The sequence below is a fragment of the Oncorhynchus kisutch genome, linkage group LG14 (genome assembly GCF_002021735.2).
Source record: "Oncorhynchus kisutch isolate 150728-3 linkage group LG14, Okis_V2, whole genome shotgun sequence".
NCBI lineage: Eukaryota > Metazoa > Chordata > Actinopteri > Salmoniformes > Salmonidae > Oncorhynchus > Oncorhynchus kisutch.
Genome location: NC_034187.2, coordinates 89279158 through 89300338, shown reverse-complemented (window position 1 = coordinate 89300338; position 21181 = coordinate 89279158). Strand labels below are relative to the sequence as shown.

The 21181-nt window shown below is 44.0% G+C and overlaps 1 protein-coding gene across 2 annotated transcripts in view; it reads left to right on the top strand.

Annotated features, from left to right (window-relative positions):
* Window positions 1-20937, top strand: part of stk3 (serine/threonine kinase 3 (STE20 homolog, yeast)) — a 30433-nt gene extending 9496 nt beyond the window's left edge. The window contains exons 8-11 of one of the 2 annotated variants that reach the window (XM_031789162.1): window positions 1593-1715; window positions 10862-11063; window positions 12334-12518; window positions 17680-20937. In XM_031789162.1, the coding sequence (XP_031645022.1) occupies window positions 1593-1715; window positions 10862-11063; window positions 12334-12518; window positions 17680-17838 (669 nt within the window). In that variant the 3' untranslated portion in view covers window positions 17839-20937. Of the gene's footprint in view, window positions 1-1592; window positions 1716-10861; window positions 11064-12333; window positions 12519-17676 lie in introns of both variants that reach the window. The other variant, XM_031789161.1, reaches the window with a different exon arrangement.
* Window positions 20938-21181: the final 244 nt, after the last annotated feature.

The window sequence follows — 21181 nt, the reverse complement described above, 5'->3', positions numbered from 1 at the left end:
CAGGTGAGACGCACACACACAGCTACTGCAGGTGAGACGCACACACACACAGCTACTGCAGGTGAGACGCACACACACACACAGATACTGCAGGTGAGACGCACACACACAGCTACTACAGGTGAGACGCACACACACAGCTACTGCAGGTGAGACGCACACACAGCTACTGCAGGTGAGACACACACACAGCTACTGCAGGTGAGACGCACACACACAGCTACTGCAGGTGAGACGCACACACACAGCTACTGCAGGTGAGACGCACACACACAGCTACTGCAGGTGAGACGCACACACAGCTACTGCAGGTGAGACACACACACAGCTACTGCAGGTGAGACGCACACACAGCTACTGCAGGTGAGACGCACACACAGCTACTGCAGGTGAGACGCACACACAGCTACTGCAGGTGAGACGCACACACAGCTACTGCAGGTGTGACGCACACACAGCTACTGCAGGTGAGACACACACAGCTACTGCAGGTGAGACGCACACACACACAGCTACTGCAGGTGAGACGCACACACACACAGCTACTGCAGGTGTGACGCACACACAGCTACTGCAGGTGAGACACACACACACAGCTACTGCAGGTGAGACGCACACACACACAGCTACTGCAGGTGAGACGCACACACACACAGCTACTGCAGGTGAGACGCACACACACACAGCTACTGCAGGTGAGACACACACACACACAGCTACTGCAGGTGAGACGCACACACACAGCTACTGCAGGTGAGACGCACACACACACACAGCTACTGCAGGTGAGACGCACACACACACACAGCTACTGCAGGTGAGACGCACACACACAGCTACTGCAGGTGAGACGCACACACACAGCTACTGCAGGTGAGACGCACACACACAGCTACTGCAGGTGAGACGCACACACACAGCTACTGCAGGTGAGACGCACACACACAGCTACTGCAGGTGAGACGCACACACACAGCTACTGCAGGTGAGACGCACACACACAGCTACTGCAGGTGAGACGCACACACACAGCTACTGCAGGTGAGACGCACACACACAGCTACTGCAGGTGAGACGCACACACACAGCTACTGCAGGTGAGACGCACACACACACAGCTACTGCAGGTGAGACGCACACACACAGCTACTGCAGGTGAGACACACACAGCTACTGCAGGTGAGACACACACAGCTACTACAGGTGAGACGCACACACACACAGCTACTGCAGGTGAGACGCACACACAGCTACTGCAGGTGAGACGCACACACAGCTACTGCAGGTGAGACGCACACACAGCTACTGCAGGTGAGACGCACACACACACAGCTACTACAGGTGAGACGCACACACAGCTACTACAGGTGAGACGCACACACACACAGCTACTACAGGTGAGACGCACACACAGCTACTGCAGGTGAGACGCACACACACAGACTTCTGCGTGCTCATACAAAACTTGCTCAGCTCATCAGAGTAACACCTGGACATTTGTCTCTGTGCTGCCCCCTTCGCCTATGAACATATTAGACACACTTTTAGTCAGAGCTTGGTCAACTTACTGCCTTCCTCGCTCTCTCCTGTAGCATCCGTTCATCACGGCAGCCAAGCCAGTCACCATCCTGAGAGACCTGATCACTGAGTCCATGGAGATGAAGGCTAAGCGACAACAGGAGCAGCAGAGAGAGCTGGAGGAGGAGGACGACTCTGTAAGTATAGTCTATCAATCAATCAAATGTATTAATAAAACCCTTACATCAGCTGATATATCAAAGTGCTGTACAGAAACCCAGCCTAAAACCCCAAACAGCAAGCAATGCAGGTGTAGAAGCACGGTGGCTAGGAAAAACTCCCTCGAAAGGCAGGATTTTAGGAAGAAACCTAGAGAGGAACCAGGCTCTGAGGGGTGGCCAGTACTCTTCTGGCTGTGCCGGGTGGAGATTATAACAGAACATGGCCGTTTCTAAGATCTTTCATAGCAGTTCAGACGTCTTTTGTCCTCGTCTTGTCGTGTCCTGTATATATATATATATTTACATATTTTTATATTTTTTTTCCATCAACTCATCTTCAAAACACTCTCCTGCAACCCGCCTCACCAATTTATATTTATAAAAAAGTATTATTTACCTCAAATCTGTAATCCTCCAAGAAGCTAGCCAGAAACTAGTCAGAAGCTAGCCAGAAGCTAGCCTGAAACTAGCCAGAAGCTAGCCAGAAACTCCAAGAAGCTAGCCTGAAGCTAATCAGAAGCTAGTTAGCTTCTTTACTGGCAAATCGTTAGTATTCAGCTAACCACGGTTTGTGGTCATCAGCTATCCTTTAGCTCGAAAATCTATCGCCAGTTCTGTACGGCGCGGCTCGGAACGGAACATACCGGACCAATTTTTCTCTCATGTCCCTGGATTTCGACTGCTCTCTGGACATTCATACCCGGATCTCACAGCTAGCTAGCTGCTATCCGTGTGACTATCGGCCTTCGTCGATTACGGAGCAAACATCAATTATTCCGGAGCTAGCCAGCTCCGTCAATCACTCCTGGGCTGCAGTCACCTATCCGGACCCGTTTTACTGCCTACGCGGAGCCCCACCGGGCCTTCACAACTGGACTGCCGACGTTATCTACCCGAAGGACTTATCCGGCTGGCTCCTCCGTCGCGACGTTACCTGAACGCCCATCTGCGGCCTGCTAACCGTTAGCTGTCTTACCGGCTGCTATCTGAATAGACAATCGGACAATTTATTTATTTTTATTATTATTATGTTTTCTTCTTGGGCCTCTATAACTATATCTATTGTTTTTATTTTTGTTGTTGTTGTGTGATTTGGATTAATCCCCTCTACCACACGGAACCACACTAATCTACTGACGGAACGCAAGAGGTGGCTAACAACAGACCTCCATCCTATGCTAGCTTGCTACCGATGGCCTGGCTAGCTGTCTAAATCACCGTGATCCCCAACCAACCTCTCCACTCACTGGACCCTTTTGATCACTTGACTAAGCATGCCTCTCCTTAATGTCAATATGTCTTGTCCATTGCTGTTCTGGTTAGTGTTTATTGGCTTATTTCACTGTAGAGCCTCTAGTCCTGCTCACTATACCTTATCCAACCTATTAGTTCCACCACCCACACATGCAATGACATCTCCTGGTTTCAATGATGTTTCTAGAGACAATATCTCTCTCTTCATCACTCAATACCTAGGTTTACCTCCACTGTATTCACATCCTACCATACCTTTGTCTGTACATTATACCTTGATGCTATTTTATCGCCCCCAGAAACCTCCTTTTACTCTATGTTCCAGACGTTCTAGACGACCAATTCTCATAGCTTTTAGCTGTACCCTTATTCTACTCCTCCTATGTTCCTCTGGCGATGTAGAGGTGAATCCAGGCCCTGCAGTGCCTAGCTCCACTCCTATTCCCCAGGCGCTCTCTTTTGACGACTTCTGTAACCGTAATAGCCTTGGTTTCATGCATGTTAACATTAGAAGCCTCCTCCCTAAGTTTGTTCTATTCACTGCTTTAGCACACTCTGCCAACCCGGATGTTCTAGCTGTGTCTGAATCCTGGCTTAGGAAGACCACCAAAAATTCCGAAATTTTAATTCCAAACTACAACATTTTCAGACAAGATAGAACTGCCAAGGGGGCGGTGTTGCAATCTACTGCAAAGATAGCCTGCAGAGTTCTGTCCTACTATCCAGGTCTGTACCCAAACAATTTGAACTTCTACTTTTAAAAATCCACCTCTCTAAAAACAAGTCTCTCACCGTTGCCGCCTGCTATAGACCACCATATGTGAACTGATTGCCCCCCATCTATCTTCAGAGTTCGTGCTGCTAGGCGACCTAAACTGGAACATGCTTAACACCCCAGCCATCCTAAAATCTAAACTTGATGCCCTCAATCTCACACAAATTATCAATGAACCTACCAGGTACCTCCCCAAAGCCTTAAACACGGGCACCCTTATAGATATCATCCTAACCAACTTGCCCTCTAAATATACCTCTGCTGTCTTCAACCAAGATCTCAGCGATCACTGCCTCATTGCCTGCATCCGTAATGGGTCAGCGGTCAAACGACCTCCACTCATCACTGTAAAACGCTCCCTGAAACACTTCTGCGAGCAGGCCTTTCTAATCGACCTGGCCGGGGTATCCTGGAAGGATATTGATCTCATCCCGTCAGTAGAGGATGCCTGGATATTTTTTTTTAATGCCTTCCTAACCATCTTAAATAAACATGCCCCATTCAAGAAATTTAGAACCAGGAACAGATATAGCCCTTGGTTCTCCCCAGACCTGACTGCCCTTAACCAACACAAAAACATCCTATGGCGTTCTGCATTAGCATCGAACAGCCCCCGTGATATGCAGCTGTTCAGGGAAGCTAGAAACCATTATACACAGGCAGTTAGAAAAGCCAAGGCTAGCTTTTTCAAGCAGAAATTTGCTTCCTGCAACACTAACTCAAAAAAGTTCTGGGACACTGTAAAGTCCATGGAGAATAAGAACACCTCCTCCCAGCTGCCCACTGCACTGAAGATAGGAAACACTGTCACCACTGATAAATCCACCATAATTGAGAATTTCAATAAGCATTTTTCTACGGCTGGCCATGCTTTCCACCTGGCTACTCCTACCCCGGACAACTGCACTGCACCCCCAACAGCAACTCGCCCAAGCCTTCCCCATTTCTCCTTCTCCCAAATCCATTCAGCTGATGTTCTGAAAGAGCTGCAAAATCTGGACCCCTACAAATCAGCCGGGCTAGACAATCTGGACCCTTTCTTTCTAAAATGATCTGCAGAAATTGTTGCCACCCCTATTACCAGCCTGTTCAACCTCTCTTTCGTGTCGTCTGAGATTCCCAAAGATTGGAAAGCAGCTGCGGTCATCCCCCTCTTCAAAGGGGGGGATACTCTTGACCCAAACTGCTACAGACCTATATCTATCCTACCGTGCCTTTCTAAGGTCTTCGAAAGCCAAGTCAACAAACAGATTACCGACCATTTCGAATCTCACCATACCTTCTCTGCTATGCAATCTGGTTTCAGAGCTGGTCGTGGGTGCACCTCAGCCACGCTCAAGGTCCTAAACGATATCTTAACCGCCATCGATAAGAAACATTACTGTGCAGCCGTATTCATTGATCTGGCCAAGGCTTTCGACTCTGTCAATCACCACATCCTCATCGGCAGACTCGACAGCCTTGGTTTCTCAAATGATTGCCTCGCCTGGTTCACCAACTACTTCTCTGATAGAGTTCAGTCTGTCAAATCGGAGGGTCTGCTGTCCAGACCTCTGGCAGTCTCTATGGGGGTGCCACAGGGTTCAATTCTTGGACCGACTCTCTTCTCTGTATACATCAATGAGGTCGCTCTTGCTGCTGGTGAGTCCCTGATCCACCTCTACGCAGACGACACCATTCTGTATACTTCCGGCCCTTCTTTGGACACTGTGTTAACAACCCTCCTGGCAAGCTTCAATGCCATACAACTCTCCTTCCGTGGCCTCCAATTGCTCTTAAATACAAGTAAAACTAAATGCATGCTCTTCAACCGATCGCTACCTGCACCTACCCGCCTGTCCAACATCACTACTCTGGACGGCTCTGACTTAGAATACGTGGACAACTACAAATACTTAGGTGTCTGGTTAGACTGTAAACTCTCCTTCCAGACCCATATCAAACATCTCCAATCCAAAGTTAAATCTAGAATTGGCTTCCTATTTCGCAACAAAGCATCCTTCACTCATGCTGCCAAACATACCCTTGTAAAACTGACCATCCTACCAATCCTCGACTTTGGCGATGTCATTTACAAAATAGCCTCCAATACCCTACTCAACAAATTGGATGCAGTCTATCACAGTGCAATCCGTTTTGTCACCAAAGCCCCATATACTACCCACCATTGCAACCTGTACGCTCTCGTTGGCTGGCCCTCGCTTCATACTCGTCGCCAAACCCACTGGGTCCATGTCATCTACAAGACCCTGCTAGGCAAAGTCCCCCCTTATCTCAGCTCGCTGGTCACCATAGCATCTCCCACCTGTGGCACACGCTCCAGCAGGTATATCTCTCTAGTCACCCCAGAACCAATTCTTTCTTTGGCCGCCTCTCCTTCCAGTTCTCTGCTGCCAATGACTGGAACGAACTACAAAAATCTCTGAAACTGGAAACACTTATCTCCCTCCCTAGCTTTAAGCACCAACTGTCAGAGCAGCTCACAGATTACTGCACCTGTACATAGCCCACCTATAATTTAGCCCAAACAACTACCTCTTTCCCAACTGTATTTCATTTTATTTATTTATTTATTTTGCTCATTTGCACCCCATTATTTTTATTTCTATTTTGCACATTCTTCCATTGCAAAACTACCATTCCAGTGTTTTACTTGCTATATTGTATTTACTTTGCCACCATGGCCTTTTTGCCTTTACCTCCCTTCCCACCTCATTTGCTCACATTGTATATAGACTTGTTTATACTGTATTATTGACTGTATGTCTGTTTTACTCCATGTGTAACTCTGTGTCGTTGTATCTGTCGAACTGCTTTGCTTTATCTTGGCCAGGTCGCAATTGTAAATGAGAACTTGTTCTCAACTTGCCTACCTGGTTAAATAAAGGTAAATAAATAAATAAATGGCCAAGATGTTCAAATGTTCATAAATGACCAGCAGGGTCAAATAATAATATTAATCACAGTAGTTGTCGAGGGTGCAACAGGCCAGCACCTCAGGAGTAAATGTCAGTTGGCTTTTCATAGCCGATCATTAAGAGTATCTCTACCACTCCTGCTGTCTCTAGAGAGTTGAAAACAGCAGGTCTGGGACAGGTAGCACATCCGGTGAACAGGTCAGGGTTCCATAGTCGCATCCAGAACAGTTGAAACTGGAGCAGCAGCACGGCCAGGTGGACTGGGGACAGCAAGGAGTCATCATGCCAGGTAGTCCTGAGGCATGGTCCTAGGGCTCAGGTCCTCTGAGAGAGAAAGACAGAATTAGAGAGAGAATACTTAAATTCACACAGGACACCGGATAAGACAGGAGAAATACTCCAGATATAACAGACTGACCCTAGCCCCCTGACACAAACTATTGCAGCATAAATACTGGAGGCTGGGAGGGGTCAGGAGACACTGTGGCCCCATCCGAGGACACCCACGGACGGGGCCAAACAGGAAGGCTATAACCCCACCCACTTTGCCAAAGCACAGCCCCCACACCACTAGAGGGATATCTTCAACCACCAACTTACCATCCTGAGACAAGGCCGAGTATAGCCCACCTAGATCTCCTCCACGGCACAACCCAAGGGGGTGCGCCAACCCAGACAGGAAATTCACGTCAGTGACTCAACCCACTCAAGTGACGCACCCCTCCTAGGGACGGAATGAAAGAGCACCAGTAAGCCAGTGACTCAGCCCCTGTAATAGGGTTAGAGGCAGAGAATCCCAGTGGAAAGAGGGGAACCGGCCAGGCAGAGACAGCAAGGGCGGTTCGTTGCTCCAGAGCCTTTCCGTTCACCTTCACACTCCTGGGCCAGACTACACTCAATCATATGACCTACTGAAGAGATGAGTCTTCAATAAAGACTTAAAGGTTGAGACCGAGTCTGCGTCTCTCACATGGGTAGGCAGACCATTCCATAGAAATGGAGCTCTATAGGAGAAAGCCCTGCCTCCAGCTGTTTGTTTAGAAATTCTAGGGACAACCTGTCGGAACTAGAAGCACAAGCATTTCGCTACACTCGCATTAACATCTGCTAACTGTCTGTAAACGTCTGCTAGCTATCTGTATGTGACCAATAACATTTGATTTGATTTTGCCCAACCTAGATCGAGGCACAGACACGGTCTCAGTGGGGATAGCTGAGCTGACTACACTGACTGTGCTAGTGACAGACTCCACTAAGCTAGCAGACTGGCTAACAGCCTGCTGCCTGGCCTGCACCCTATTTCATTGTGGAGCTAGAGGAGTTAGAGCCCTGTCTATGTTCGTAGATAAGATCAGAGCACCCCTCCAGCTAGGATGGAGTCCGTCACTCCTCAACAGGCCAGGCTTGGTCCTGTTTGTGGGTGAGTCCCAGAAAGAGGGCCAATTATCTACAAATTCTATCTTTTGGGAGGGGCAGAAAACAGTTTTCAACCAGCGATTGAGTTGTGAGACTCTGCTGTAGAGCTCATCACTCCCCCTAACTGGGAGGGGGCCAGAGACAATTACTCGATGCCGACACACCTTTCTAGCTGATTTACACGCTGAAGCTATGTTGCGCTTGATGATCTCTGACTGTTTCATCCGAACATTGTTGGTGCCGACGTGGATAACAATATCCCTATACTCTCTACACTCACCAGTTTTAGCTTTAGCCAGCACCATCTTCAGATTAGCCTTAACGTCGGTAGCCCTGCCCCTTGGTAAACAGTGTATGATCGCTGGATGATTTGTTTTAAGTCTATAACTACGGGTAATGGAGTCGCCAATGACTAGGGTTTTCAATTAGTCAGAGCTAATGGTGGGAGGCTTCGGCGTCTCAGACCCCATAACGGAAGGAGTAGAGACCAGAGAAGGCTCGGCTTCAGACTCCGACTCGTTGCTTAATGGGGAGAACTGGTTGAACGTTTCTGTCGGCTGAATGAGCGACACCGGTTGAGCATTCCTACAGCATTTCCTTCCAGAAACCGTGAGAAAGTTGTCCGGCTGCGGGGACCGTGCCAGGGGATTTATACTAACATTACTAGCTGTACTTACTGGTGGCACAGATACTGTTTCATCCTTTCCTACACTTAAATTACCCTAACGATTGGGTCTGAATCTGGGATTGCGGGATGGCTATCCTTGCCGGAAGGCAATCGTTCTCCTGTATATTACGACTACAATTAGAAGGCATCATGTTAATGTTACTACTTATCTTCGGCTGGTGGAGGTCCTGGAGAACCACGTCCAGATAAAGCATCATGTTAATGTTACTACTGGTTGGCTGGTGGAGGTCCTGGAGAACCACGTCCAGATAAAGCATCATGTTAATGTTACTACTGGTTGGCTGGTGGAGGTCCTGGAGAACCACGTCCAGATAAAGCATCATGTTAATGTTACTACTGGTTGGCTGGTGGAGGTCCTGGAGAACCACGTCCAGATAAAGCATCATGTTAATGTTACTACTGGTTGGCTGGTGGAGGTCCTGTAGAACCATGTCCAGATAAAGCATCATGTTAATGTTACTACTTCGGCTGGTGGAGATCCTGTAGAACCATGTCCAGATAAAGCATCATGTTAATGTTACTACTGGTTGGCTGGTGGAGGTCCTGTAGAGATAAAGCGTCCGGAGTCCACCTGATTAGAGTCCACCTGTGGTAAATTCAATTGATTGGACATGATTTGGAAAGACACACACCTGTCTATATAAGGTCCCACAGTTGGCAGTGCCTGTCGGAGCAACAACCAACCAACCAAGCCATGAGGTCGAAGGAATTGTCCGTAGAGCTCCTAAACAGGATTATGTCGAGGCACAGATCTGGGGAAGGGTACCAACAACTTCCCATGAACACAGTGGCCTCCATCATTCTTAAATAAAATGTTCTCTTCCTAGAATTCCCCCGATTGCTCAGTTTGGCCAGAAGGGCCTTGGTCAGGGAGGTGAACAAGAACCCGATGGTCACTCTGACTGAGCTCTAGAGTTCCTCTGTGGAGATGGGAAAACCTTCCAGAAGGACAACCATCTCTGCAACACTCCACCAACCAGGTCTTTATGGTAGAGTGGCCAGACAGAATTCACTCGTCACTAAAAGGCACCTGAATGATTCTGACTTTGAGAAACAAGATTCTCTGGTCTGATGAAACCAAGATTGAACTCTTTGGCCTGAATGCCACACGTCACGTCTGGAGGAAACCAGGCACCGCTCATCACCTGACCAATACCATCCCTACAGTGAAGCATGGTGTGGCAGCATCATGCTCTGGGGATGAGCGGTGTTTCATGTTGTTTTTGCTTTGTCAGTGCCTTGTTGCAAACAAGATGTTTTGGAATATTTTTATTCTGTACAGGTTTCCTTATTTTCGCTCTGTCATTTAGGTTAGTATTGTGGAGTAACTACAATGTTGTTGTTTTCTCCTGTCACAGCCATTAAACTCTGTAACTGTTTTAAAGTCACCATTGGCCTCGTGGTGAAATCCCTGAGCGGTTTCCTTCCTCTCCGGCAACTGAGTTAAGAAAGGATGCCTGTATCTTTGTAGTGACTGGGTGTATTGATACACCATCCAAAGTGTAATTAATAACTTCACCATGCTCGAAGGGATATTCAATGTCTGTTTTTAATTTGTACCCATCTACCAATAGGTGCCCTTTGTGAGACATTGTAAAACCTCCCTGGTCGTTGTGGTTTAATCTGTGTTTGAAATTCACTGCTCAACAGAGGGGCCTTACAGATAATTGTATGTGTTGGGTACATAGATGAGGTAGTCATTCAAAAATCATATTAAACACTATTATTGCACACAGACTGATGTGACTTGTTCAGCACATGTTTACTCCTGAACTTATTTTGCTATAACAAAGAGGTTGAGTACTTGTTGACTCAAGTAATTAGGAACATTTTCTAAAAACACAATTCCACTTTGACATTACGGGGTATAGTGTGTAGGCCAATGAAACAAAATCTCAATTTAATCCATTTTAAATTCTGTCTGTTACACAACAAAATGTGGAAAAAGGTTGAGGGGTGTGAATACTTTCTGAAGACCCTCTATGAATGAAGTCAGTAACCAGTCCAACTGCTAAAAAGAGCTTTATAAGATAGTTTGATTGACCTGACCATCCTCTCTCTCTGTGTCCAGGAAGAGGAGGTGGAAGTGGACTCCCACACCATGGTGAAGTCTGGGTCAGAGGGGGCTGGCACCATGAGAGCTACCAGCACCATGAGTGACGGAGCTCAGACCATGATCGAGCATGGCAGTACCATGTTAGAGGCAGACCTGGGAACCATGGTCATCAACAGTGATGAGGAGGAGGAGGACAACGATGAAGGCTCAATGAGGAGTGAGTAGAGCTTGTCAGGATAGTACCGTAGGCTGTCACTAACATATTGTGATTATTTAATTGATTATAATGAGCTGTTCAGTACAGGACCGTAGGCTCTGACACATGATATAACAAGTATTCAGACCTTTTGCTATGAGACTGTAAATTGAGCTCAGGTGCATCCTGTTTCCATTGATCATCCTTGAGTTGTTTCTACAACTTGATTGGAGTCCACCTGTGGTAAATTCAATTGATTGGACATGATTTGGAAAGGCACACACTTGTCTATATAAGGTCCCACAGTTGACATTCCAAGGAACTGTCTAGATCTCCGAGATGGAAACTTTCAACACAATTAAAAGAGCGCAGTGGGCTCAATCACTGGGAAGTGGAGACAATATAAAACTACCCGGACTCTGCCCTGGGGCCCAGCCTCCAGTACTCTGCCCTGGGGCCCAGCCTCCAGTACTCTGCCCTGGGGCCCAGCCTCCAGTACTCTGCCCTGGGACCCAGCCTCCAGAGTACTCTGCCTGCCAGAAGGACAACTGTCGCTACAGCGCTTCACCCATCTGGTCTTTATGGGACAGTGGCCAGGCCAGGAGTTTGCATCAAGTCAGGTGAAAGACGGCGCAAAAGTTTCTGTGGTCTGATGAGACAAAAATGGAACTCTTTGGCCTGAATGCAAAGCACGATGTCTGGAGCAAACCAGGCACAGCTCATCACCTGTCTAACACCATTCTTACCATGAAGCATGGTGGTTGAAGCATCATGCTATGGGAATGCTTTTCAGCATTCAGAATGCAAACGACCAAAGCCCAGGCGAAGATGAACATTCCAACAGGACAGTGACCCCAAGCATACAGCCAAAGCAACATGGGAATGACTTGGCCCAGCCAAAACCCAGACTTGAATCCCATTGAAAATATGTGGAAAGAGGAAATGGGCAAGGAAGAATAGGAGAGAAAAAATCAGAAAAAATTCAGACACACCCAAGAACTGTCGTTCTAGGGAGTTTTTCCCAGTATTTATAAAGCCCTTTTTTACATTTGATTGGTGGAGATTACAGCTTTTAGTTCAATCAAAGGTGCTTCTACAAAGTATTGACTAGGGGGTGTGAATACTTATGTACATGAAATATGACTGTTTTTCATTTTCAATAACTTTGTGTAGGTGGGTGGGGGAAATCAATGTATTCCTTTTGGAATTCAGGCGGTAACAACATTTGGAATAAGTCAAGGGGTGTGAATACTTTATATAGTAAAGTAGATGATGTTTCTTCTCTGCACAGGACACCCCACCTCCCAGCAGGCCCTGAGACCCTCCTTCATGGACTACTTTGACAAGCAGGACTCTAAGGTCCAACAGGAGAGCTATAACCATAACCGGCAGCAGGAACCAGGCTATCACATCAGCCAGGCTAAGAACGTCTTCCCTGACAACTGGAAGGTTCCTCAGGACGGAGACTTTGACTTTGTGAGTTACCCCTCATCGCCCTTCCATGGAACTACATATAGAACCATCCATTGAACTACATATAGAACCACCCATTGAACTACATATAGAACCACCCATAGAACTACATATAGAACCATCCATAGAACTACGTATAGAACCACCCATGGAACTACATATAGAACCATCCATAGAACTACGTATAGAACCATCCATGGAACTACGTATAGAACCATCCATAGAACAACATATAGAAACACCCATTGAACTACATATAGAACCACCCATAGAACTACATATAGAACCATCCATAGAACTACATATAGAACTACATATAGAACCACCCATAGAACCATCCATTGAACTACATATAGAACCACCCATAGAACCATCCATTGAACTACATATAGAACCACCCATAGAACCATCCATTGAACTACATATAGAACCATCCATAGAACCACCCATAGAACTACATATAGAACCACCCATAGAACCACCCATAGAACTACATATAGAACCACCCATAGAACCATCCATTGAACTACATATAGAACCACCCATAGAACTACATATAGAACTACATATAGAACCATCCATAGAACTACATATAGAACCATCCATAGAACTACATATAGAACTACATATAGAACCACCCATAGAACTACATATAGAACCACCCATAGAACCATCCATTGAACTACATATAGAACCACCCATAGAACCATCCATTGAACTACATATAGAACCACCCATTGAACTACATATAGAACCACCCATAGAACTACATATAGAACCACCCATAGAACTACATATAGAACCACCCATAGAACTACATATAGAACCACCCATAGAACCACCCATAGAACCATCCATTGAACTACATATAGAACCACACATTGAACTACATATAGAACCACCCATAGAACTACATATAGAACCACCCATAGAACTACATATAGAACCACCCATAGAACCATCCATTGAACTACATATAGAACCATCCATAGAACTACATATAGAACCACCCATAGAGCTACATATAGAACCACCCATAGAGCTACATATAGAACCATCCATAGAACTACATATAGAACCACCCATAGAGCTACTTATAGAAACACCCATAGAGCTACATATACGACCACATATAGAACCATCCATAGAACTACGTATAGAACCATCCATAGAACTACGTATAGAACCATCCATAGAACTACGTATAGAACCATCCATAGAACTACGTATAGAACCATCCATAGAACTACGTATAGAACCATCCATAGAACTACGTATAGAACCATCCATAGAACTACGTATAGAACCATCCATATAACTACGTATAGAACCATCCATAGAACTACGTATAGAACCATCCATAGAACTACGTATAGAACCATCCATAGAACTACGTATAGAACCACCCATAGAACTACATATAGAACCATCCATAGAACTACATATAGAACCATCCATGGAACTACATATAGAACCACCCATAGAACTACATATAGAACCACCCATAGAACTACATATAGAACCACCCATAGAACTACATATAGAACCACCCATAGAACTACATATAGAACCATCCATAGAACTACATATAGAACCATCCATGGAACTACATATAGAACCACCCATAGAACTACATATAGAACCACCCATAGAACTACATATAGAACCACCCATAGAACCACCCATTGAACTACATATAGAACCACCCATAGAACTACATATAGAACCATCCATAGAACTACATATAGAACCACCCATAGAGCTACATATAGAACCATCCATAGAACTACATATAGAACCACCCACAGAGCTACATATAGAACCATCCATAGAGCTACATATAGAACCATCCATAGAGCTACATATAGAACCATCCATAGAACTACGTATAGAACCATCCATAGAACTACGTATAGAACCATCCATAGAACTACGTATAGAACCATCCATAGAACTACGTATAGAACCATCCATAGAACTACGTATAGAACCATCCATAGAACTACGTATAGAACCATCCATAGAACTACGTATAGAACCATCCATAGAACTACGTATAGAACCATCCATAGAACTACGTATAGAACCATCCATAGAACTACGTATAGAACCACCCATAGAACTACGTATAGAACCACCCATAGAACTACGTATAGAACCATCCATAGAACTACATATAGAACCACCCATAGAACTACATATAGAACCATCCATGGAACTACATATAGAACCATCCATGGAACTACATATAGAACCATCCATGGAACTACATATAGAACCACCCATGGAACTACATATAGAACCACCCATGGAACTACATATAGAACCACCCATGGAACTACATATAGAACCACCCATGGAACTACGTATAGAACCACCCATGGAACTACGTATAGAACCACCCATAGAACTACGTATAGAACCATCCATAGAACTACGTATATAACCATCCATAGAACTACGTATAGAACCATCCATATAACTACATATAGAACCACCCATGGAACTACATATAGAACCATCCATAGAACTACGTATAGAACCACCCATAGAACTACATATAGAACCATCCATAGAACTACATATAGAACCATCCATAGAACTACATATAGAACCATCCATAGAACTACATATAGAACCACCCATGGAACTACGTATAGAACCACCCATAGAACTACATATAGAACCACCCATAGAACTACATATAGAACCACCCATAGAACTACATATAGAACCATCCATAGAACTACATATAGAACCATCCATAGAACTACATATAGAACCATCCATAGAACTACATATAGAACCATCCATAGAACTACGTATAGAACCATCCATAGAACTACGTATAGAACCATCCATAGAACTACGTATAGAACCATCCATAGAACTACATATAGAACTACATATAGAACCATCCATAGAACTACGTATAGAACCATCCATAGAACTACGTATAGAACCATCCATAGAACTACGTATAGAACTACATATAGAACTACATATAGAACCACCCATATAACTACATATAGAACCATCCATATAACTACATATAGAACTACATATAGAACCATCCATATAACTACATATAGAACTACATATAGAACCACCCATAGAACTACATATAGAACCATCCATGGAACTACATATAGAACCATCCATGGAACTACGTATAGAACCATCCATAGAACTACATATAGAACCATCCATGGAACTACATATAGAACCATCCATGGAACTACGTATAGAACCATCCATAGAACTACATATAGAACCATCCATATAACTACATATAGAACTACATATAGAACTACATATAGAACTACATATAGAACCATCCATATAACTACATATAGAACTACATATAGAACCACCCATAGAACTACATATAGAACCATCCATGGAACTACATATAGAACCATCCATAGAACTACATATAGAACTACATATAGAACTACATATAGAACTACATATAGAACTACATATAGAACCACCCATAGAACTACATATAGAACCATCCATGGAACTACGTATAGAACCATCCATAGAACTACATATAGAACTACATATAGAACTACATATAGAACCACCCATATAACTACATATAGAACCATCCATATAACTACATATAGAACTACATATAGAACCACCCATAGAACTACATATAGAACCATCCATGGAACTACATATAGAACCATCCATGGAACTACGTATAGAACCATCCATAGAACTACATATAGAACTACATATAGAACCACCCATAGAACTACATATAGAACCATCCATAGAACTACATATAGAACCACCCATAGAACTACATATAGAACTACATATAGAACTACATATAGAACTACATATAGAACTACATATAGAACCACCCATAGAACTACATATAGAACCATCCATGGAACTACATATAGAACCATCCATGGAACTACGTATAGAACCATCCATAGAACTACATATAGAACTACATATAGAACTACATATAGAACCACCCATAGAACTACATATAGAACCATCCATAGAACTACATATAGAACCATCCATGGAACTACGTATAGAACCATCCATAGAACTACATATAGAACTACATATAGAACCACCCATAGAACTACATATAGAACCATCCATAGAACTACATATAGAACCATCCATAGAACTACATATAGAACCATCCATAGAACTACATATAGAACCATCCATAGAACTACATATAGAACCATCCATAGAACTACATATAGAACTACATATAGAACCACCCATAGAACTACATATAGAACTACATATAGAACCATCCATAGAACTACATATAGAACCATCCATAGAACTACATATAGAACCATCCATAGAACTACATATAGAACCATCCATAGAACTACATATAGAACCACCCATGGAACTACATATAGAACCACCCATGGAACTACATATAGAACCACCCATGGAACTACATATAGAACCACCCATAGAACTACATATAGAACCATCCATAGAACTACATATAGAACCATCCATAGAACTACATATAGAACCATCCATGGAACTACATATAGAACCATCCATAGAACTACATATAGAACCATCCATAGAACTACATATAGAACCATCCATAGAACTACATATAGAACCATCCATGGAACTACATATAGAACCATCCATAGAACTACATATAGAACCATCCATGGAACTACATATAGAACCATCCATAGAACTACATATGTTTTTTGGGGATTCAGTTCATTTGCATGGCAAAGAGGGACTTTGCAATTAATTGCAATTCATGTGATCACTCTTCATAACATTTTGGAGTATATGCAAACTGCCATCATACAAACTGAGGCAGCAGACTTAGAAAATTAATATTTGTGTAATTCTCAAAACTTTTGACCAAGACTGTAGAACCGTCTGTGGAATTACATCTAGAATCCCTATAGTAATTTACTAGCATCTCTGGGATCAGTAGTCATGTGACCGCATCTCTTTCCGTCCCTTGGTCTTTACTTCCTCTCTGACGCAGTGGTTTAGGCTTTGCCGTGTTCTAAAGTTGCTTCTCTCCCTCTGTGTGTGTGTGTGTGTGTGTGTGTGTGTGTGTGTGTGTGTGTGTGTGTGTGTGTGTGTGTGTGTGTGTGTGTGTGTGTGCGCGTGTTCTCTGTCTAAGCAGCTGAAGAACCTTGACTTTGAGGAGCTGCAGCTGCGTCTGACGGCTCTGGACCCCATGATGGAGAGAGAGATCGAGGAGCTGCGCCAGCGCTACACCGCCAAGAGACAACCCATCCTCGACGCAATGGACGCCAAGAAACGCAGACAGCAGAACTTCTGAAGAGCCTGACCTGAGGAACACATTCTGACCTGGTGCCTGTGTTCATACAGCGTCTCACATTCCAGAGTGCTGATCTAGACTAAGGTCCACTTTCCATGTAATCTTATTCCTTATGATCTAAAAGGCAGAACTGATGCTAGATCAGCACTCTGGCAGCAGAACTGATGCTAGATCAGCACTCTGGCAGCAGAACTGATGCTAGATCAGCACTCTGGCAGCAGAACTGATGCTAGATCAGCACTCTGGCAGCAGAACTGATGCTAGATCAGCACTCTGGCAGCAGAACTGATGCTAGATCAGCACTCTGGCAGCAGAACTGATGCTAGATCAGCACTCTGGCAGCAGAACTGCTGAGGACCTTATAGAAGGCATGGTGCTTTCTTTTAAGACCTGACCAAGGGAGAGGAGAGACCTGACAGCTCTCTGGAATTTAATTCAACCTGTGCTCCTAAATGTCAATTTTCTCATCACCACCCCAGTAGTCAGGATGACTCCAGTCCACACTATTTTCCCATTGCTCTGGACTAATGTAACAATTATTAGCCTCCCCATCTGTTAATGATGAACCTGTAGGTAGCCTCACATCTCTCTGTTAATGATGAACCTGTAGGTAGCCTCACATCTCTCTGTTAATGATGAACCTGTAGGTAGCCTCACATCTCTCTGTTAATGATGAACCTGTAGGTAGCCTCACATCTCTCTGTTAATGATGAACCTGTAGGTAGCCTCACATCTCTCTGTTAATGATGAACCTGTAGGTAGCCTCACATCTCTCTGTTAATTATGAACCTGTAGGTAGCCTCACATCTCTCTGTTAATGATGAACCTGTAGGTAGCCTCACATCTCTCTGTTAATGATGAACCTGTAAGTAGCCTCACATCTCTCTGTTAATTATGAACCTGTAGGTAGTCTCAGATCTCTCTGTTAATTATGAACCTGTAGGTAGCCTCACATCTCTGTTAATTATGAACCTGTAGGTAGCCTCACATCTCTGTTAATTATGAACCTGTAGGTAGCCTCACATCTCTGTTAATTATGAACCTGTAGGTAGCCTCACATCTCTGTTAATTATGAACCTGTAGGTAGCCTCACATCTCTGTTAATTATGAACCTGTAGGTAGCCTCACATCTCTGTTAATTATGAACCTGTAGGTAGCCTCACATCTCTGTTAATTATGAACCTGTAGGTAGCCTCACATCTCTCTGTTAATTATGAACCTGTAGGTAGCCTCACATCTCTCTGTTAATTATGAACCTGTAGGTAGCCTCACATCTCTCTGTTAATTATGAACCTGTAGGTAGCCTCACATCTCTCTGTTAATTATGAACCTGTAGGTAGCCTCACATCTCTCTGTTAATTATGAACCTGTAGGTAGCCTCACATCTCTCTGTTAATTATGAACCTGTAGGTAGCCTCACATCTCTCTGTTAATTATGAACCTGTAGGTAGCCTCACATCTCTCTGTTAATTATGAACCTGTAGGTAGCCTCACATCTCTGTTAATTATGAACCTGTAGGTAGCCTCACATCTCTGTTAATTATGAACCTGTAGGTAGCCTCACATCTCTGTTAATTATGAACCTGTAGGTAGCCTCACATCTCTGTTAATGATGAACCTGTAGGTAGCCTCACATCTCTGTTAATGATGAACCAGTAGGTAGCCTCACATCTCTCTGTTAATGATGAACCTGTAGGTAGCCTCACATCTCTCTGTTAATTATGAACCTGTAGGTAGCCTCACATCCCAAAGTATAATTTTCCTAAAGATGTTTCTCCCCTTTTTAAAGCGTCCTTTGACTGATAAATACTAGCTGGGTTTCTCCTAGCTCTGCTACTGTTATCAGGCTCTTGGGGAAATTACCAGCAGTAATGGAAAATAATATTAAACTTACTTGTAGACTTTCTGCATTGTAATTTCAGAAAATGTCCAGAATATATCTGCAGTAATAGTGGAATGATAGTGTTTTACACAACCAACAAAATGTTTGATTGACAACAACCGCCAGACTGGCTTCTGTTGTCAAGATGGGAAAACTGCACCCTCTCCCATCGGCGTTACTAAGAGGCGTGGTCATCTCCTCAAGCACGACCAACAATGGCAGACTGGGTAAAGCGCCCAATCACTCTTTCCTGGTTACTACAGTTCTACACTCTTTCCTGGTTACCACAGTTCTACACTCTTTCCTGGTTACCACAGTTCTACACTCTTTCCTGGTTACCACAGTTCTACACTCTTTCCTGGTTACCACAGTTCTACACTCTTTCCTGGTTACCACAGTTCTACACTCTTTCCTGGTTACCACAGTTCTACACTCTTTCCTGGTTACCACAGTTCTACACTCTTTCCTGGTTACCACAGTTCTATACACTTTCCTGGTTACTACAGTTCTACACTCTTTCCTGGTTACCACAGTTCTACACTCTTTCCTGGTTACCACAGTTCTACACTCTTTCCTGGTTACCACAGTTCTACACTCTTTCCTGGTCACCACAGTTCTACACTCTTTCCTGGTTACCACAGTTCTATACACTTTCCTGGTTACTACAGTTCTACACTCTTTCCTCAATTCCTGTTTATGTGAGAACATATTGTTGGGAATCATTGTACCATCTAAATTGCTGTGAATATATATTTTTTAATAGCAAAAAATATAGTTTTTACAGCTAGTTGGTGGATGAAATGGAAAGTAAAATAGTCTTACCACAATGCTCCAGGGAAATAGCTGTTGGAACACTCCACTATGGTAGAGGCAGCCAGCCGGGGGGACGGTAGAGGGGATCGATGGGAACCCCGTGGTGTTTGTTTGATATTATCAGGATGTAATACTCTACATAACCCAGTTACGGAAAGCTGTGGCGCTTTGTCCACGACCAAAGACTGTCTTAATGAGAACGAAAGAGCAATGAATTCACATGATCTGAGTGGACAGACTCCTTTTCTAGGAACTAGATCTGAAAACCTAATGGAGATGATGTGACCTGAATGGACAGACTGTTTTCTCCCAATAGGAACTAAGCTGAACAAAAATGTAAACACAACATGTAAAGTTTTGGTTCCATGTTTCATGAGTTGAAATAAAAAATCCCAGAAATTTTCTATACGCACAAAAATCTTATTTCTCTAAAATGTTATGCACAAATGTGTTTACATCCCTGTTAGTGAGCATGTCTCCTTTGCCAAGATAATCCATCCAACTGACAGGTGTGGCATATCAAGAAGATGATTTAACAGCATGATCATTACACAGGTGCACCTTGTGCTTGGATCTTTTTTGCCACTAAAATGTGCTGTTTTGTCACAACACAATGCCACAGATGTCTCAAGTTTTGAGAGCGCTTGC